General features: G+C 38.0%; 6 protein-coding genes across 8 annotated transcripts; 3 read left to right on the top strand and 3 right to left on the bottom strand.

Annotated features, from left to right (window-relative positions):
• The first annotated feature begins 1008 nt into the window (after positions 1–1008).
• On the top strand, positions 1009–2714 carry LOC106311822 (UNC93-like protein 1). Its single transcript, XM_013749120.1, has one exon. The coding sequence runs from the start codon at positions 1148–1150 to the stop codon at positions 2519–2521; it is 1374 nt and encodes a 457-aa protein (XP_013604574.1). The 5' UTR covers positions 1009–1147; the 3' UTR covers positions 2522–2714.
• Positions 2715–3667: 953 nt separating this feature from the next.
• LOC106310658 (putative 12-oxophytodienoate reductase-like protein 2A) lies at positions 3668–5260 on the top strand. The gene is given in 6 exon segments (XM_013747885.1): positions 3668–3783; positions 3786–3822; positions 3927–4067; positions 4160–4294; positions 4369–4529; positions 4601–5260. Coding segments are annotated over 6 exon segments (1116 nt in total). The 5' UTR covers positions 3668–3749; the 3' UTR covers positions 5209–5260.
• Positions 5261–5276: 16 nt separating this feature from the next.
• Positions 5277–8007, bottom strand: LOC106310652 (cyclin-dependent kinase D-3). The gene is made up of 7 exons (XM_013747879.1): positions 7666–8007; positions 7198–7496; positions 7015–7123; positions 6424–6549; positions 6031–6266; positions 5690–5947; positions 5277–5570 (listed from the first exon to the last, which is right to left on the bottom strand). Exons 1-7 carry the CDS (start codon positions 7759–7761, stop codon positions 5525–5527), a joined length of 1170 nt encoding a protein of 389 aa, XP_013603333.1. The 5' UTR covers positions 7762–8007; the 3' UTR covers positions 5277–5524.
• A 280-nt stretch (positions 8008–8287) lies between these two features.
• Positions 8288–13365, bottom strand: LOC106310651 (eukaryotic peptide chain release factor GTP-binding subunit ERF3A-like). Of its 2 annotated transcripts, XM_013747877.1 has the most exons (20): positions 13241–13365; positions 12577–12618; positions 12423–12497; positions 12182–12232; positions 12018–12071; positions 11815–11919; positions 11515–11626; positions 11381–11426; positions 11162–11233; positions 11004–11066; positions 10753–10907; positions 10608–10672; positions 10372–10522; positions 9975–10080; positions 9758–9893; positions 9597–9661; positions 9313–9477; positions 8895–8967; positions 8734–8801; positions 8288–8639 (listed from the first exon to the last, which is right to left on the bottom strand). In XM_013747877.1, the coding sequence occupies exons 1-19, from the start codon at positions 13242–13244 to the stop codon at positions 8755–8757; spliced, it is 1587 nt and encodes a 528-aa protein (XP_013603331.1). In that variant the 5' UTR covers positions 13245–13365; the 3' UTR covers positions 8288–8639; positions 8734–8754. The 2 variants fall into 2 exon arrangements, with proteins under 2 accessions (XP_013603331.1, XP_013603332.1); XM_013747878.1 differs by lacking the exon at positions 12577–12618 and having other exon boundaries at positions 13241–13329.
• A 471-nt stretch (positions 13366–13836) lies between these two features.
• Positions 13837–15541, top strand: LOC106310653 (guanine nucleotide-binding protein subunit beta-like protein). The gene is made up of 2 exons (XM_013747880.1): positions 13837–14796; positions 15238–15541. Exons 1-2 carry the CDS (start codon positions 13915–13917, stop codon positions 15337–15339), a joined length of 984 nt encoding a protein of 327 aa, XP_013603334.1. The 5' UTR covers positions 13837–13914; the 3' UTR covers positions 15340–15541.
• A 1154-nt stretch (positions 15542–16695) lies between these two features.
• On the bottom strand, positions 16696–19118 carry LOC106310656 (protein MOTHER of FT and TF 1). 2 transcript variants are annotated; one of them, XM_013747883.1, is made up of 4 exons: positions 18859–19118; positions 18369–18430; positions 17745–17785; positions 16696–17092 (listed from the first exon to the last, which is right to left on the bottom strand). In XM_013747883.1, the coding sequence occupies exons 1-4, from the start codon at positions 19051–19053 to the stop codon at positions 16869–16871; spliced, it is 522 nt and encodes a 173-aa protein (XP_013603337.1). In that variant the 5' UTR covers positions 19054–19118; the 3' UTR covers positions 16696–16868. The 2 variants fall into 2 exon arrangements, with proteins under 2 accessions (XP_013603337.1, XP_013603338.1); XM_013747884.1 differs by having other exon boundaries at positions 18898–19118.
• Positions 19119–19641: the final 523 nt, after the last annotated feature.

Here is a 19641-nt window from a genome sequence, read left to right as displayed (position 1 = left end):
CTTATTTTGTATTTAATTTATGCTAAATTATGACCTGTCTTTCGAAGCTAAATTTTGTTTTACCAATATTTTTTATGATTATTTATTTTATAAACGATAACTGGATATATTAATGTATAATCATATTTCAAACTAATTTCAAAATTAATGAAAATATTTATATACAATTTCGAAAATGAAGATCTTGTAAAAATCTTTTAAAACAGATTTGTTAGAATTTTAAAATAAATATATTTATATTTAAAATGGAAAGATATCAAAATATATTATGATTAAAATATTTTAAAGATTCTATGTATTATAATTTTAATAAAATATATTTAATAAGATTTTTAAGTGATGATCCAAATTAAAAAAGAGAAAAAAACAAAAATAGCACTAAATCAAGTTTATGTTCTCAAACTAGCACTCAAGGTCAAAAGTCACAAATATAGCATTTAATGTTTTATCAAAAGTCACAAACTTAGGGTTTAGAATTAAAGGGTGGGGTTTAGGATTTAGGGTTTAGGATTTAGGGTTTAGAGTTTATGGTTTATGGTTTAGATTTTAGGGTTTAGGGTTTAGGGTTTAGAGTTTAGAGTTTAGGGTTTAAGGTTTATGGTTTAGGGTTTAGAGTTTAAGATTTAGGGTTTAGAGTTTAGGGTTTAGAGTTTAGAGTTGAGAAATGAGGTTTTGGGGATAAGATTTCAAATTTAGAAAAATAAAAAAATTAAAATTTTCAAAGGATAAACTTAGAAATGTGCTATTTTTGTCATTTTAGTTTTTGAGTGCTATTTTTGTGATATAAATTTAGAAAGGTGCTATTTTGGAGATTTGTCCATTAAAAAATCACACATGAAAAAAAAAAAGATATTACTTATATTTTAATATATAAGATATATTGTACTTTTCTAAAAATATTAAAGTTTTTTCTTTTGTTGAAATGTCTTAACAACGTAACCATAATAATGGTCATACCTTTCGCTCTGAGAGTTTATATTACAGTAAGATACTAGGATCAGATTAAAACTTAAATTAATTAATTAATATTCTTTTTCCCCGTGACATCTCCGCCATTGAAGGAAGAATCATTTCAAAATCACAAACTAAAGATCCGAGCTTTGAGTTGTAGGACAGAAACATTCTTATCTTCAACTGCTTTCTGACCATGAGTGTAATAACCGAAGAAGAAAAAACGAATCACGGCGGAGTCGTAGAGGAGAAGCCAAGACGATGGCGACTCAACTCTCCTCTGTCTCAAGTCACCTTAATGGGCTTCGTCTGTTTCTGCTGCCCAGGCATGTTCAACGCTCTCTCCGGCATGGGAGGCGGCGGTCAAGTCGATCCCACCGCCGCTAACAACGCCAACACCGCCGTCTACACCGCTTTCACCGTTTTCGGCGTCTTGGGCGGCGCGTTCTACAACGTCCTCGGTCCGCGCCTCACGTTAGCCGCCGGCTGCTCCACTTACGTCCTCTACGCCGGATCTTTCCTCTACTACAACCACCACCACCACCAGGCCTTCGCCATCGTCGCCGGAGCCCTCCTCGGCTGCGGCGCCGGGCTTCTCTGGGCGGGAGAAGGGGCCGTGATGACGTCGTACCCGCCTCCGCATCGGAAAGGCACTTACATCGCGCTGTTCTGGAGCATCTTCAACCTCGGCGGCGTGATCGGAGGTTTGATCCCGTTTATCCTCAACTACCGCCGCAGCTCCGCCGCGTCGGTCAACGACGCGACGTACATAGCTTTCATGTGCTTCATGTTCGCCGGGGTTCTCCTCTCGTTCGGCATCCTCCCGGCGAACTCCGTCGTCCGCGACGACGGATCTAGGTGCTCCGCCGTGAAATACTCCCGCGCCTCGACGGAGTTTGCCGCGGTGCTGCGCCTGTTCCTCGATAAGAAGATGCTGCTCATCGTCCCCGCGGCTTGGGCGAGCAACTTCTTCTATAGCTACCAGTTCAACAACGTGAACGGTCTCCTCTTCAACCTCAGGACCAGAGGCTTCAACAACGTCTTTTACTGGGGAGCTCAGATGGCTGGCTCCTTCGCCATCGGGTACATAATGGACTTCAGCTTCAAAAGCAGGAGAGCGAGAGGGTTCGCCGGAATATCATTAGTCGCCGTGATCGGAACCGTGATTTGGGCAGGAGGGTTGGCGAATCAGCACGGTTACTCGTTTGACAATCTTCCGGTGAAGAAACTTGACTTCAAAGATTCAGGGAAAGACTTCGCCGGACCGTTCATGCTGTACATGAGCTATGGTTTGTTAGATGCGATGTATCAGAGCATGGTGTATTGGTTGATCGGTGCACTTGCGAATGATTCGATGACTTTGAGTAGGTACAGTGGATTCTACAAAGGAGTGCAGAGCGCAGGAGCTGCGGTGGCTTGGCAGATAGATACACGTAAGGTACCGTTAATGTCGCAGCTTGTTATAAACTGGTCACTCACTACGGTAAGTTATCCTTTGTTGGTTATTCTTGTCTATGTGTTTGTTAAAGACGAAGCTGATGCTGGTGATGTTAGTGGTAATAAGGTGTAGAGCATTGAGTAGTTTCTAGTACAACTGCGTTGAAATGCATTTGATAATCATATGCAGTGTTTTCTCGTTTAAATTACATTTGATAATCGATTACGTATCTAAATAACAGAAAGAAACAAAGATTGGAGGCAGTGCAATGTCTATGTACTTTAAGGTATTTATTGAGACTGGGTAAAGAGAAGTCCTTTGTTGAGTGTTGTACACAACTTTTTGATTTTGATTAGTAGCTAAGGGTACAGAATCTGACTTCACTGAATGTATATAGATGTCTTGTTGCGCGCGACAGTGTGATCTGTGTTATTTTTGTGACAGATGAATAAAACTGACTGAAAACATCACCTCGATAAAATTCTCAAAATCTGGAGAAGTTTTTGAAACAAGACAGTATGATAAGTTGTTTGCTTCTTCATGACACTCATCAGTTTGAGTTTTGCCTCAATATAGCTTATTCAAGAAGTTATATCAATTGTTGTACTATCTGAAGCATCATCACAAGATGGAGAGAAAATATCTAGGGTAGACCCAGCATGCAGTGTTCATTGTAGACTTTATGGAAGAAAAAAAAAGTGGCCCTTGGTCTAATAAATGTTCATAGAAGACGACGGTTTACCTACACAGAGTAGTCAACACACGCTAGCACCACCAGATCGTCCCATGCATATATTTATTATTTTTCCACATGTCACGAACACAGACTCCAAAGTCTTGGATCACATAGGCAAGACACAGTACATGGTCTAGGGTAAAGCTAAGGGTACAGAATCTGACTTCACTGAATGTATAAAGATATAACTTGTTGCACACGACAGTGTGATCTGTGTTTTTTTTGGAACATATGAACAAAACTGACTGGCTAAAACATCACCTCACTAAATTCTCAAACCGGGAAATTTTAGTAACAAGACAATATAACGAGTTGTTTGCTGCTTCATGACACTCATCACTTTTGAGTTTTGCCTCAAAATAGCCAATTCAAGAAGAGTTATACCAACTGTAGTACTATCTGAATAAGAGTTGATTTAAAAATGTGGGCCTTGGTCTAATAATTGCTCACAGAAGACGACGAGTATGCGCCGCTTTGATCACAAATGAAAGCCAATCAACACACGCTATCACCACCACATCTGTACCATTTGAATATAATTATCTTTCCACATTTCACATACACACACTCTCTACTCTTGGATCACATAGGCAACAAACAGTTTCACTATTGTCATTGGATTCCATGGAGACCAAAGAGAGTAAGAGTATCCCTCTCCTCAAACCTATAAGATGGGACCTTTCAATCTTTCTCACAGGTAACTGTTATTCTTCTCCTGAATCGTCAGTTTAGTCTGGAAGGTAGGAACTAGGATACTTGACTTTTCTCTTTGAGTTGTAGTAACAGACGGTTCTGAATCAGGGTTGTTGTAGCGCCAATGACGAGACAGAGAGCGTATGGTTACATAGCTCAGCCTCACGCCAAGTTATATTACACTCAAAGAACAACACCTGGTGGTTTTCTTATTTCTGAATCTTGTGCAGTGTCCCACACAACAAAGGGGTATATATACATATATTAAAACTGCTTTGGATCAATCCTCATCACTTACATCTTGTCGAAGTCCACCAACACCATCACCTCTGTTTGTGAAGCTATCCGGATATACCTGGAATATGGACCAGAGAGCAAGTGGAAGCATGGAAGCCCATCGTAGATGCGGTTCATGCCAAAGGTGGCATCTTCTTCTGTCAGATTTGGCACGGTGGCAGGGTCTTTCATCAAGGTTTACCATTTGGAATGAAACACATAATGTTTTCAGTCCTTGCTTTGTATATTTATTATTTGCCTCCATTCTTTAGACCAGCCAAAATGGGGAAGCTCCTGTCTCCTCTACAGACAAGCCATTGACGTGTAATAACATCTATGGAGGGCAGTTTACTCCTCCAAGACGGTTAAGTACCAAAGAGATCCCTGCCATTGTCAATGACTTTAGAATTGCTGCAAGAAATGCAATGGAAGCTGGTAAGAAAAGTCTTTTTCCCCTTTGGATGTATGATGATGTTAGCTGAACATGACACTTGTGGTAATCATAGGCTTTGATGGGGTGGAGGTTCACGGTGCACATGGTTACCTCATTGACCAGTTTCTAAAAGATAAAGTAAATGACAGAACTGACCAATACGGTGGGTCACTGGAGAACCGCTGCAGATTCGCTGTGGAAGTAATAGAAGCAGTGGTGAAAGAGATTGGTTCAGATCGTGTGGGAATCAGACTCTCACCATTTGCAGACTACATGGAGTCAGGAGATACGAACCCTGAGGCATTAGGACTCTACATGGTGCAAGAAATGAACAAGCATGGAGTCCTTTACTGTCATATGGTTGAACCTAGAATGAAACTCCTTGAAGATGTGTTTGAATGCAGTGAGTCGCTTACGCCAATGAGAAATGCCTTCAAAGGAACGTTCATTGTAGCAGGAGGTTACTCTAGAGAAGATGGGAACAAGGTAGTGGAAGAGGGAGGAGCTGATCTGGTGGGTTATGGACGGACGTTCTTGGCAAATCCTGATCTGCCAAGGAGATTCGAACTCAATGCACCGTTGAACAAGTATGACAGATCAACGTTCTATACTTCTGATCCTGTCGTGGACTACACTGACTACCCTTTTCTTGAGAACACAGACACATCTGCTTCATGTTGATGCCACTTGCAACTAATTAATAAAACCTTTTTGAGGTGAAGTGGATAAAACACTTGCACGTTTGATTATTGAACTGAGAACTCTTTCTGGTGCAAAAGATGCCCAGAGGGAAAAGTAGAGAGCTTTATAAATCATATAGTACATGATTATTAGTTTACAATCAATAAAGCAAGTAAGACAAATACAATTAAGTAACATTGTGAAATTAAAGGAGGGACAAAGGAATAAATCGCCAACTTACACCAGCGGTAGTAAAAATGACAATCTAACAATGTTGTAAACTGAATGTAAGAGAACAAGGCAAAGAACATTACTATTAGAAATCAAGATCGAGCTTCCTCTTCAGATGAGATCTATCGGCACTACAAAATGAACAACAAGAAGAAGCAGCTTTTAAACACACATTCAGTTTTGAGACTGCAAAGACAACTAATCAAAGTAGCACACGGTGGGGGGGGGAGGAAGATTGCACTATTTGTACCTGGTGATGGTTGGTCGATTTGGAGGCCGCTCAGCGAGGACAGTAAAATCTAATGACATGGGTGCTTGTTGATCCTTGTCAACGTGAGACTTCATACCAGCAACCCTCCCACGCTCAGGCATTACTCTTCTAATCTTACGTGGTGGTGATACCACTTTAATAGCCTCATGTTTGCCGTAAGAGGCTTTAGATTCCTGCTTTCGAAGTGGCTTTGGGAGTTTAGCAGGGTCAGTAGGAGAAGGTGCAGAAGTAAAGTACCTAAAAATATGAAAGCAAAGTTGTGGTGAAAACAGAACTAGATATATACTTTTGTCTATAAATATGTGGTGAGCTTTAGGCACCTGTGTTCTAGAGCCTGCTTAACAGATATTCTAGCCTTTGGGTCATATGTAAACATCTTGGACAATAAATCGAGAGCATCTTCACTAACTGATGGGAATAAAGAACGTAGAGAAGGTGCAGGGACAAATTGATACTCCACGTAATCAGGAAGTTTTTTCATGTCAGGCCACTGATCCGCTTTTGGTGTCCCAAAGGCAGCAAATATTTTGCTTAACTGATCGATATCACTGTTTCCCTGCAACGAAAGGAAAACTGAATATGTAAGCATACACAAATAAATAATGCTTAAGAAGTATTAAGTAGTCTGACTTAGAGTATAAGATCCAAAGAAATAAAGATTGGACTAAGCTTATAACCATGATGATTGATGAGTGGAGTAAAGATTACTGAACCTGAAGAAATGGTCTGCGTAGAAGAAGTTCAGCAAATACGCAGCCAGCAGCCCAAACATCAACTGCAGCACCATATTGTTTTGCACCAAACAAAAGTTCTGGCGCTCTGTACCATCTAGCAAACACCTGCAGATAATCATATATATATATATGAAGATAATGAAACAAGTATAAAACAACAAGAAATAAGGTGCATCACGCATCTATCGTTATCATGAGTGTTCAAAGGAAAAAAAAAAGAACGCAGAAATAGCTCAGGTCAGGGTTTTGTTAATAGCACAAATTTATAATATAGAGATAAGACAGCAACTGCTACATCATGAATTTTAAGTTGAGATTGTTAGATACATGTCACATTTTGCATTATCAATAGGCGATAGCAGAAATGCATTACAAGACAACAAGACGATAAGTAATTTGATCAATTCAGAGATTAATATACACTTGACTAAAAAAAAGTTTCCAAGACTTGAAAGCTTCTTCATCCGTCGACACAACTACTTTACGAATTCATAATAAGATTCATTTTCTACAATTTTGTTCTAGCACGCTGCAAGCGACAAATAAATGACAATGCGCAGCAACCCATACCTGATGAGTAAACTTACGATCTGGAGTACCAAATATACGTGCTAATCCAAAATCTGCAAGTTTCAGCTGTCCATCAGGTCCTATCAACAAGTTATTTGGCTTCATATCCCTGAAGTCAAATAACACATAATCAGCACTAAACCAAGCAGCATTAGAGATAGTCCAAAGAAAGTTGTCAAGTACCTGTGCAAAACCCATTTCTCGTGGCAATAAGCAAGTCCTTTAAGTGTCATTAGGAGGTAAGATTTGATGTCGGCAGGTGAGAGGAACACGTTTGAATCGCGAATGACTCCTTCGAGGTCAGTCTCCATGAACTCAAACACAAGGTGCAAGTTCTCTTTGTGAGGAAACGCATCGATCAAGAGAATGATATGCGGATGCTTTAGCTCTTTGAGCATTTTGATTTCCCTGAGAGCCGTAATGTTTACACCTTCCTTGTGTTTACCAAGCCTTATCTTCTTGATTGCTACAGTTTCTCCTGTCTGCAGTTGACAAAAACAAAATCAAATGACAAAGTTTATAACTTGCGAGTCTAATTAACAATCAAAACTAAACCCTTTTCGATTCGAACCCAAAGCATACAAACTATGCAAAGATATAGAGTATACGCGGCAGATCCTAAACCCTAATTTCGTGGAAGAAACCAATCACCTTAGTATCAGTGGCCTTGAAGACGACGCCGTAAGTACCTTGCCCGAGAACCTCTTGCTTGAGATACCTATCAGCTACTTTCTTCGGCTGCTCCATTTATCGTATTCGGGGTACTGTAAACACACACACCACACTACAGCCGATAATCTTTCTTCTTGTTCACGTTGGTTATCCTTCTCTACAACTCGATTGCTTTTCAAATCTGAAATTTTCGACGACTAAGAAGGATTTAGGGCTCGCACGTTGAGAGCTCCTCCTCCGTCTCCGGGGAAAAAGTAGCCGTTGGCGCGTCGGCAAATCGAGGGAACAAAAGAAAATGAGAAAAAGAAAACTCTCCCTAGCTGGAAAAGTGGGTGAGTGCGCTTATACTAGACTAGATGATAAAGGTAATTGACTAATTGACACTCTAAACGACGACGTTTTGTTCGAGACAAAACACAATCCACTGGACCCGGTTCAAGTCAATCAAACCAAATACCGATGCATTTTAGTACCGCAACATAAAACCACCCGGTTTTTTTTTACAGCAGCGAATTGCAAGTGACTTTTATACATTTTACAAGTTGAAGTGAGCTTGTTTTAAATTCACATTATACCAATGAGCTGCATCGGCCATGTCGCATGAAGCAAGAACACGAAGAAACAAGGTACTTGCGTTTAAGGAACAAATAGTGTTTCCTCAAAACTAATTAAACAGCAAACTCCAAAAAAAGACGAAATACAGACTCGGCTAAAAAGGGTAGTGATTGTAAATTTAGCAACAAAAATCTCTCACTCATGTTCATCATAATACTTTTTTTTTAGCTTTTAAATTTTCAGAAAACGATCTCAGGTTACACCTCTCTGCAGCAGTAACTCTAAATTGGCCACCATAGGGAGATGGAACTAAGGTTTTGAGTTTAGGGAACTCAGATTCACTTCAAGAAGCTTTTTTCCTAATTCCACCACTTTGTGCAACCCGTAAGCTCCGTTTCCTGCAATTCAAAGAACCAGAAACCAGTTCAGATTGGATGTTTCTTCAATTTTATGGTATTCAAATTTACTGAAATCGTAAAACTAGCAAGTCACCTTTTCCTCACAAAATTTGGATCAAGCGCTTGAGAGCGCAGTCACTTTTCCCACCGCAACTGTTTTCCCTGTTGTGACACCAAATAGAATTTGTAAATCATGCACATAAACTAAGATGTAATATGAGTGGTCACATTATGCATTGCACTTGATATTTTTACCTTCAGTTCGTAGAGTGAATCTTCCAAGCTGAGGGAAATCTGAGAATTTTTCAACACAGATTGAATTGGTAACCTGCAGAGATACAGCAACGGACAGCAGAGATTAGGATTAGAAAGACTGGCAACAACTTGCTAAAGATGTTGAAACTGAAATCTCGTGTGGATTCCCTCCATGTTTCTGCTAAGCTTTGTAACAACCGTATTAGTTACAGTCCATCTAGTGGGGAAACGACTGAGAACATTTTATCAGTCTTGTCGCAAGAAGAATACTACACATATACATTCAAAACATTGCACCAAGTTCGAGATGAAATAATATTTCAGGCTTTTTCTTTGACTGAAGTAGAAACGTAAACCATAACTTGGATGAAACTTATCGCTATGAATAAAAGTTTCAAGGAAAGAAAAGGAACTGGACCTGTATACGGCAGATAACAGCAGCACCATTCTTCACAAACAGAATTTTCTTTTTCATGGGTTTCCTCGTCTTCACATCAATTTGGCTTATCAATTCGATGATCTCACATTCCTCAACCACAGCATGAATGTGGAGAATAGCCTTGTAACCAGCTGTAAAAATAGCCTACATGCGCAGAAAAATCGAAGACGGGATCAAATTTCTGAATATATATGCAAGAAAGAAACACTATTCAGAAAAGATATACTCAAAAGTTGTCATTTCAAGAGGAAACATATGCTTACGTTGTCAAGCAGCTCGAGGATTTGTAATTGGGCAACGAACTCAGTAACGGCAGGTACAGGCTTTACTGCAACAGAAAACAAAGAATACTCCAGATTAGTCAACTATGACAAAAGAATACTCCAGATATCAACAAAATATACGTGAAAATCATGATACTCACCCGCGCTGGATAAAACAAAACCTGAAAGGATATCCTCGTCCTCAATGCCAGTTATACGGACTCTCAAATTCTCACCCGGTCCAGCACGCTTAACTTTATCTTCATCACAATATATTGCAACAACTTTCACGGGTTCCTACATTGATACGTGTAAGTTATTAGGACGACAATGAGCTGGCAATTAAATATGAAATGCGCGAAAACATTTGGAAAGTACCTTATTTGGCATAATGACCAAGGAATCACCCTCCCGAATGCTGCCCGATTCTACTTTTCCCATAACAACAGTCCCCATATCTTTGAATTTATCAATGATGGGCATCCTATACAATTCATAAGATCAATTATGAGTTAACACAGCCTGCAACATACAAGGATAACTTTACAGAAAATAGTTCTCCTTTCAGTTAAGAGAATGAGAAATGTATTATAGACACGATAAAACATATGCCAAGGTTGGGAGTGGTGCAAAAAACAATGCACATGGATGTTAGTGCCCATAAGCAACATGAACACACGAGTCATGGATTTCATGAATGCATCAACCAATATTTAATAACAACGAACAAACCTGATTGAAAAAGAATAAGAAACAGGGACAGTAAAAAATTCACCTGAATGGGCCGTTAGGATCTCGTGGCGGAACTTCAATTGAATTCAAGACTTCAAAAAAGCTAGGGCCACTGAACCAAGGACAAACTTTTGGATCCATCCTCTTGTCCATATTAAACCCCATTAGACCAGATATAGGCAAGAAGACAACATCTTCACAGCAAAGGAATAAGAGAACAAATTAAACGTGCAATTAAAACATATAGTTAATCTGGAACGTTTATATTTCACTGCATACCTTTCTTTGTGTTGTAGCCAGAGGATTTAAGAAATGGTACCATTTTTTGTTCTATTTCATCGTACCTGTAGAAGAGTACATACGCCGATGAATGGAAGTAGATACGAAAAACAGTAACATGAACTAGAAAGGTTAATGCACATACCTCTCTTTCGACCAGTTCACAGTTGGATCGTCCATTTTGTTCACAACGACAACCAGTTTCGACACACCCAATGTTTTTGCCAGTTGAACATGTTCACGCGTCTGCCCACCCCTCTCATATCCCGTCTCAAATTCACCTTTACGAGCTGAAATCACCTACAACAGAGGGACCAGGACAAGGAAATTAATAAGCTTCAAACCAAAGACGCATGCTACAGTTAAGAATCAGACCAAATTAACATAATAACTAACCAGTACACCAATGTCCGCTTGAGATGCTCCGCTGATCATATTTGGTACATAACTCTTGTGACCCTACAAGTTCAATAAAAGGTGCAAGAGGATTAGAACAAAATACTCTCATGAAAGACAAATGAACAAAAATCTATTGTTTTAAGTTGGTCTCTTACCGGAGCATCCAAAATGGTAAATCTCGTGCTCGCAGTTTCAAAATGAGCCCTTCCAACTTCAACTGTTTTGCCCTGTTCAGTGTAGCAAGTAAGTCATAACAGTTAGCTAAGTTAAATTCAACCATAAACATTGCTGGAAATTCTACAGACACGTGAACTCTATCATCTCTGACACATTTATAGCACACAAAGAAACATAAATAAAAAATCAGGAAATACCTTCGCCCTCTCTTCTTCATTTGTATCCATTATATAAGCCATATACCTAGCATAGAGGACGATAACAAGTTTATTAAAAAAAAAAATAGAACAAAAGAATTCCTTATCATTTCAAATTAATCAGAACCACCCACCAGCTTTCTCTACTTTTTTCTTTTGCTTCCTTTTCATACTTTTGGATTTGTCGGTCGTCCACCTGACCGCTAAGGAAGAGAATTTGTCCTCCAATTGTAGACTTTCCAGCATCTACAATTGAAAAGGTGACCATGTAAAGATTAAATCAAGAAGCTTAAAACACACCGACTAAAAGCTCACGACCCTAATTTCAAGAATGTGTTACATACGCTTTTAAGCCCTAAGTCTTAACAAAACTGCAGATGATTTATCTATTATGAAAGTAGAGCTGATGAAAAGAAATCAACAAGTAGCCATACCAACATGCCCGATGAACACCACGTTCAAGTGTCTTTTCTTGTTTGCTTCTGCCTCTTCTTCAGCTTCCTCTTTGGCAGCCTTCTCCTGGGCTGCCTTCTCTTTAGCTGAATGGATTAAATATACGAAAGAGATAAATAAATCTTCAACCAGACAACATGAACGTCAAAAGATGAGAAGACTGTAGAATGAGAGATCTAAGAACCTTTCGCAGGGTTATGCACTGCATGGTGCACTTCTTGATCATGATCCTCGGAAGCTGAAACCACCAATGACCAGCAAAAATAAATAAAACCCGCCAAACTCAGGTAAATTAAACTAACTTTTAAGAAAAATGAGATAGAAAGAGAACATAAAAGATCTAGGAACCTTGTTGCTCATCAGGAACCGGTGCTGACTCTTCCACCTTGTCCTTCAGGTCTACAAAGCAAAGGATGATACCTAGTATTAGAATCAGTGTTCGATGTCATGATAGTATAACCCTCCCTCAACAACTAGTTAATGTCTTACGCGTCTAATAAACGACCCACAGATAGCCAAATTTAAACAATAAATTTAAACAATGTAACAAAGAAAGTATAAACAATAAAAATGTCATGCTACAATGAACCTTCTTCTGATGTATCCAATTTCTCAACTTCATCTGAGTTATGAGCTTCCGGGATAACAACTCCGTTGTTTTCTTCTGCACATATCAACACCAACATTTAGCACCAATGCGAAACAATAAAAAGATTATAAAGCTTGTCATCTACAGGAATAACCTGCCGAATCAAGCTGTAATGCGCGGATGTCAGCCTCAAGATCTACATATAGTTGAGAAAAAGATATAAGACAGGGGAAAGTTGAAAACAGAAAGAAAAAAAGTCCCAAACGTTACCACAAAACAATGATTTTATTGGAAATGGAATTAGTAACAGTATTATGGGGAACATACAGCATACTTGTCAAGCAAAAATTCAACAATTACACAAAAAGAACTAATAACCAATCAGCTTTCACATAAAAGGAGGGTTACTCTCGTGAATCGATGTTAGATACAATCCACAACGTCACCAACCAAGAGAACAAAGTTACTGAGAGCTAGAAGTTAGTATACAGTTAACCAATAACATAATCCGAACCCTAATGCCACAACACTCGATAGATCCATCGCTAAATTCACTCAAGTTACAGATAGATTTTGCTAAACAACTAAAACCCCTAAATCCGATTACTAATTCTCACACGGATAAGTCTCCTTCCGATTTCAGATCAATTACCAGAGCAAACGAATCCACAGACTCTCAAAACCATTGGTAGGTACGCAGTTGGAAACAAGTACACTCAAGATATAGATAAGATCAGATCCGCCGTAAGCAGGCGATAACAGACGAGAATCAAAATAACGGAAAAAAAGCGAGGAGAAAGAGAGCTCGGAAAGCCTACCCATGGTTGATGCTGGGATGAACGAAAGGGAAAGCTCTCTCTCTCTCAAGCTCTGTCTAGGTTTTATCGCGAGAAGAAGAAGAAGAAGAAGAAGAAGAAGAAGCGCGTCACGGGATCCACCAAATGAAAACCACTGCCGCTTCTAAAGAGGCTGTAACTTTTGCCCACTTAAGCCCGTTATAAAGGCCCACTTAATAAGATGGCTCAAGTCCATAATTGGGAAAAAATGTTAGTAAATTCAGAAAATATTTTCGGTAGAGTTTGTACCAACACAAATACACATATTCACCTATGTGTAATCAATCAAACAGATAGAATTTTGTTTGTGATTTAAGTTTTTTCTTTGTAACACACCAATATATATATATATTTTTTTGAAACATAACACACCAATATTATCTTTAGAATATAATAATAATAATTTCTTTCAGGTTTACAAAGTTGAATGCAAAACACAGGTAGCAATATGTAAATTTTTAACACCAAGTAAAACCAAAAAGCCCATTTACGTAAGACCCATTATTACACTTTATAATCAAAGCCCATGAAATGTAACCCTAATTCATTTTGTTGTCTCTCTCATATAAACTGAATCTTACGTCTTGACGCCATTTCGTCTGTATCTCCGCCTCCCCGAGAAACTGATAACCCCAAGCTTCACACGCACTTCGACAATGGCGGAAGGACTCGTCCTGAAGGGCACCATGCGTGCGCACACCGACATGGTGACCGCAATCGCCACCCCCATCGACAACTCCGACACCATCGTCTCAGCCTCCCGCGACAAATCCATCATCGTTTGGAAACTCACCAAGGACGACAAATCCTACGGCGTAGCTCAGAGGCGCCTCACCGGCCATTCCCACTTTGTCGAGGACGTCGTCCTCTCCTCCGACGGCCAATTCGCGCTTTCCGGAAGCTGGGACGGCGAGCTTCGCCTCTGGGACCTCGCCGCCGGCGTCTCGACTCGCCGATTCGTCGGACACACCAAAGACGTCCTCTCCGTGGCCTTCTCGCTCGACAACCGTCAGATCGTGTCGGCCTCCCGTGACCGCACGATCAAGCTGTGGAACACTCTGGGGGAGTGCAAGTACACTATCTCCGAAGGAGGTGAGGGGCACCGTGACTGGGTCAGCTGCGTTAGGTTCAGTCCCAACACGCTCCAGCCGACGATTGTGTCGGCGTCGGGGGGTAAGACCGTGAAAGTTTGGAACTTGTCGAACTGTAAGCTGAGGTCGACTCTTGCTGGTCACACTGGGTATGTTAGCACTGTGGCTGTGTCGCCTGATGGTTCTCTGTGTGCTAGTGGAGGCAAAGACGGTGTCGTTTTGCTGTGGGATTTGGCTGAGGGGAAGAAGCTTTACTCTCTTGAAGCCAACTCTGTGATTCATGCTCTTTGCTTTAGCCCGAATAGGTATTGGCTTTGTGCTGCGACTGAGCAGGGTATTAAGATTTGGGATCTTGAGAGCAAGACTGTTGTTGAGGACTTGAAGGTTGATCTCAAGGCTGAGGCTGAGAAGTCTGATGGTAGTGGTACTGCTGCCACCAAAAGAAAGGTACAAAGACATACAAGTTTGATGCTTTTTGTATGGATAATATTTCTTTAGTTTAGGTAAACTGTTGATAGAGAAGTGTTTATAGAAATGGTTCTTATGGATTGATCTATTGAAATGCAAACAAACGATGCATCCAGTGGTTATGGTTGTGGTTTTATATCCTTGTTTCTGTTCTGTAAACCTGTTTGTTTTTCATGTTGATGCTCAAATGTCTTGTCTTCTTTTGTCTGAATTTACCTTTATACATGTTTGCCATAGATTGCAGTATATTGTTGGCTAGTGTTTTATCCATATGTGAATTTGAATCTTGTCTATTAATCGATAGATCTGATATAGATTTTATCTATGGCAATTTTTGAATGTTTTTATGTTTTGTTAACAAGTGTTTTTTTTTCTTGCTTAGATTGAGAAACTAGACTTAAACATTTACTTTGTGGACAGGTTATTTACTGCACCAGCCTGAACTGGAGTGCGGATGGAAGCACCTTGTTCAGTGGATATACCGATGGAGTTATCAGAGTTTGGGGTATTGGCCGTTACTAGTTTATCCCATCTCTTTGCCCTGTCTCCCTCCTTGGTTGTGTTTTTTATCTATCACTTTTGTTTTGTCAACAAACTGAGATTTTGCAATAATGTTTTGTTTTATGTCAATTCTAGGCTTCGATCTTTTATATTGTTTGTTGTGAGAGATCTTACTGTTTTTAAGTTGCTTCTGTTTTGTTTCAATGTGATATCTTTGATAATCTATCAAAATATCAAAATGAGGGAATAGAGTAGTCACGCTTGAATTTGTACTTTCTTAATAAGCTTGGCGTGTATGCAACAAGTACAATGTTTAAAGGTGTACAGAAACTGGTCAAAATGGAACTCTAGCAACTCGTTTCTGCCCTTGGAACTAAACATTAACATAGGTGCTCACAAGAGTAGTTCTTTCCCGTAGCTTTCTTTTCCACCAATTAGAATACAGTGAACAAGCCCTCCTGTCGTGGAGTCTGTAAGAAACCAATAGCGAAGCAGTAGATGTTACTTCAACACCAAACTCTTACGAACAAGATTTTTCAGTGGAACAACGTGAAGTTACATTCGATTTGTCCGAGCTTTGATGATTCTTGAATAAAACAAGACTGAGAATAGAGAGAAGGAAAGATATGAATCCACAGAAGATGTAGTTGCAATTCAAGGAGAGTGCGTGGATCAAAATCTATAGCCCGGAGTTTCAAAGTGAAAACAAGCTATATAGGTTCAGAGGAGAAGAAGGCCAATAGCATTATTAATGCGGTTTCTTAGGGTGAGTTTTTAACGTAATATACAAAATGTCTCTTAGTTTTTAACCAAGAAAAACTAAAAACGTTTTTTTTTCGACGCTCATCTTCTAAGACTAAAACATCTCTTATTTAAAAGACGATTTTTCGTTTTTCTTAATTAAAAGTCAAGAAACGTTTTTTATATTACATTAAAAATCCCACTCTAAGAGACCCGCATTATGATCAACAAAAAAAGCTAGTTTATTTAAGTTAGCCTAATTTTGTTGAAATTAAGCTTGTAACTGTATTATTCTCGAGTTTTGGGTTAAAAGTTAATAATATGATATATTTTAACTTAAATAATTTAAATAAACTAGCTTCGCGTTGATATGGTGGCTGAGCGAAACTAGTTTATTTAAATGGGAAATATATCATTTTGTTCGAATCAAATTTGTAACCGACATTTATATTTCCGAATTTCGGTTCGAGAAATAATAGTATAATATTTTTTTAATAAGGCCGTATACTAGAATTTTCATTTTTTTTGTTTGTCCTCTCTTCTTGTTTCTTTATAATTTGATACATACTATTATTTTTTAGTTTATTTAAAGATCAAAGAAAACGAAAACCATATATTATACGCAAGCCACTTAATATAACACACAAACATAAACATATTTGTATAATTGTATATGCATCTACACATATATATAGTCGAGAACCGGATGATACAAAATATGGTTTGATATATAAACCCCATATTTCTTTCCGGTCCGGTTTTTAGGTAAAACCGGAAAAGGCTCTCTCTTTTATTTTGGTTGACATGCATCAGCGTCTGCGTGAAGCTGGCTCTTTCTGGGCGTTGAAGTAAACTGTGGCCACAGGCAAACCAAGATCAAGATGTCCAGCGAACATTCGGGTGCTGAAGTTGGCTCGCGAAGGCGGCTGCTGCACCATCATACCTACCGGTGAGTTCTGCCTGAAAAGTACAAATATGTAACGGTGAATCCCCACCGGTGGTCTCGGCTCCATATATGGCAGTATCTCCTTTCCTAAAATGAAAACATGCAAGTATATCGATTTCAACGTTTCTCGTGGTACTAATAATAAAATAAAGTAATTATCGTCCTCTATTCACTTATGTTTTGTCGTGTTTAAGGTTTTTTTATGAAGACATGTGTCCGTTGTTTAGTTGATATACATCAGTGTACACGTACAGACATACATTAGATGTTGATTTTAGAAGACACCACGTATTATTTTGGGGCATAACTTGAAACCAAGGAAAATTACATAGTGACTCTTATACCTATGCATGTGAGAGTCATGCATATTTGTGTTGTTGAACCAATCAGTATCGTGCAATACGGGGAATCCATTTCATATCAAACCGAAAGCACCACGTTGCAAAGATAATATGTTTAAATGAATAAAATATACTAGTGTATCTGATTTTTCAATTAGATTCAAACACGTCTTCGTGGACATAGTTAACCATTATCATATGTTCTTAGTGGCTCTCACACCAACGTTACTTCATATCTAAGCAAGCGAGTTAAAAAAGTGAGTTAAAAAAGTGAGTTAAAAAGTGAAATTCATTTGTAAAAAAAAGTTAAGAAAAATAATAATTAAGAGATTCCAGAAAATAGCGAAACAATTAAAATTCAAAAATCGAAAATTTAGTTTTGACTTTTATTTTCATACCTTTCGAGGGGTTGGTGCCTCCCGGGATATCTACGACAATCCTGAAACATAAGAAATCGTTGGATTATATAATTACAATTAGGTGTCTTGCCCGCATATACGGGCTTAATAGTTTTACAAATATTTATTAGTTTATTTTTTATTAATTTAAAAACCAGCATAATAATTTATTATTTATGTTTTCAAAATATTAAATCTAACATATATATATGACAAAAATCTAATTAAATATATATGTTTAATTAAAATTTATTAAGAATAACATTGACTTTAACTACTTAATTTATTATAATTGTTTTATATTTTATTTTAAAATTTTATAATTGAAAAATATGTTTTAAGATAACAACACAATATATAAGAATTATCTTATTTTTTTTGAAAAAAAGTTAATATTATTAATAAAAATTCGTTTTTGATTATATATATAATTAATAATATATAATTTATTAAGGGTATTATGGATATTAACCGCTCTAACTTTCAACGTGAAAATTCTGTTGCTAAAAATTACTTCGCAAATAATAGTATAGATAATAAGCATAACATATAAAAAAAAATTGTATATATATTTCTAGAAGAAAAAAAACAGAAAATATTATTGAGTGCGTCACGCGTACTCACCAGTGGACCCATTCTCTCATATTCGGCTCGCTCGGGCTAGGTGCGTCCGGGTCAGTCATCACCTGCATGCATCCAATTTTTGCATTTAAAGACGGCTAGTAAATTTTCAACTCATGCACGCATGACGCATCACTAAACGAACGAACAAATCAAGCTCGAGTAATTAAACATTACTGTAATCGAATTTTCAGCTAACCGCGATTAACTCATTTAAGCATGCACTCAAATCTCATTGAAACTTATCTATGTATATAAATACGTCAAGATATATGTCAATGTCCTTTTACAAAAAAAAAATATATATATTTGAATGTACCAGAAAATATGTATGAACTACGAAGTAATTTTTGCATGTTCCTGTCATAAGAATCATGAATCATGATCATGGGGAAACATGTTACGCATGTGTGCGTAAATACAAGGATGTGTGTGTAAGAGACAATAAGATAGCACAAAAAGTGGATAGAAGTGAGAAGATTAATATGTATACGAGAGTGTAAAGCTCATTGGAGTTGCCGGAGATGCTGACTTTTGGAGGGTTGACTGCGGCGGAGGGTTTGATCTCACAGCCGTTAGTTATGTGTTTGGGGCCAAAGTAGACAGACATGTTGGCGGTGGGGATGAACATGTCCAACACATCTCCGATCACTCTTCCAACCACCAAAGGATCAACCGAAGCTGCCATCGATCCAGAGAGAGAAGTGGAGAGAATAGAGAGAGAGATTCTCTTAAAAAGAATCGTTTGTTGTGTTCAGCGCATGTCTGAATTGGGATGCACATCTATGTAATGGTTTATATAGATAATATTTTATTTTATAGCAAAAAAATATTTAATTAAATCATCGACAAATACAATGTATTTGAACAATGATTTACATGCAGTCCAATTTATTTTACATGTGTGTTTGCTTTTTATATGTAAAAAAATTCTTTTTTTTATTTTCATTTTTATATAAAATATATCTTGAAAGCTGTAAACCCAATTCATATATTTATATTTTAAGCAATGTGATATATGCCAAGAAAACTACACAATGCTAACAATTTATTTTACATGCGTGTTTGCTTTTTATATGTAAAAAAATTTTTGTTTTTATTTTCATTTTTATATAAAATATATCTTGAAAGGTGTAAACCCAGTTCAATATATTTATATTTTAATCAATGTGATATATGCCAAGAAAACTAAAATGCTATCTATTTAACGAAAAATGTTAGATTTTGATTGCATTTTTGTAACTTGTTGGTATTTTTATATATTTCAACAAAATAG

Source organism: Brassica oleracea, chromosome C8, assembly GCF_000695525.1.
Source record: "Brassica oleracea var. oleracea cultivar TO1000 chromosome C8, BOL, whole genome shotgun sequence".
In the NCBI taxonomy this organism is placed as follows: domain Eukaryota; kingdom Viridiplantae; phylum Streptophyta; class Magnoliopsida; order Brassicales; family Brassicaceae; genus Brassica; species Brassica oleracea.
This window is presented reverse-complemented; position numbering and strand designations above follow the sequence as displayed.

What these genes read in the sequence shown, in the direction of transcription:
- LOC106311822 (XM_013749120.1), top strand. Translation starts at nt 1,148, where the DNA reads ATGAGTGTAATAACCGAAGAAGAAAAAACGAATCACGGCGGAGTCGTA.
- LOC106310652 (XM_013747879.1), bottom strand. Translation starts at nt 7,761, where the DNA reads ATGGAGCAGCCGAAGAAAGTAGCTGATAGGTATCTCAAGCAAGAGGTT. An exon ending in GAGAAATGGGTTTTGCACAG is followed by an intron (nt 7,124 to 7,197) that starts GTACTTGACAAC and finishes ATTTGACTTCAG; the next exon opens with GGATATGAAGCCAAATAACT. An exon ending in AAGCAGGCTCTAGAACACAG is followed by an intron (nt 5,948 to 6,030) that starts GTGCCTAAAGCT and finishes TCATATTTTTAG; the next exon opens with GTACTTTACTTCTGCACCTT.
- LOC106310651 (XM_013747877.1), bottom strand. An exon ending in TTACCATTTTGGATGCTCCG is followed by an intron (nt 11,067 to 11,161) that starts GTAAGAGACCAA and finishes TTGAACTTGTAG; the next exon opens with GGTCACAAGAGTTATGTACC. An exon ending in CTGTTATCTGCCGTATACAG is followed by an intron (nt 8,968 to 9,312) that starts GTCCAGTTCCTT and finishes GTATCTCTGCAG; the next exon opens with GTTACCAATTCAATCTGTGT.
- LOC106310653 (XM_013747880.1), top strand. Translation starts at nt 13,915, where the DNA reads ATGGCGGAAGGACTCGTCCTGAAGGGCACCATGCGTGCGCACACCGAC. An exon ending in CTGCTGCCACCAAAAGAAAG is followed by an intron (nt 14,797 to 15,237) that starts GTACAAAGACAT and finishes CTTTGTGGACAG; the next exon opens with GTTATTTACTGCACCAGCCT.
- LOC106310656 (XM_013747883.1), bottom strand. Translation starts at nt 19,053, where the DNA reads ATGGCAGCTTCGGTTGATCCTTTGGTGGTTGGAAGAGTGATCGGAGAT. An exon ending in CCAATGAGCTTTACACTCTC is followed by an intron (nt 18,431 to 18,858) that starts GTATACATATTA and finishes GGATGCATGCAG; the next exon opens with GTGATGACTGACCCGGACGC. An exon ending in AGGCACCAACCCCTCGAAAG is followed by an intron (nt 17,093 to 17,744) that starts GTATGAAAATAA and finishes TTTTCATTTTAG; the next exon opens with GAAAGGAGATACTGCCATAT.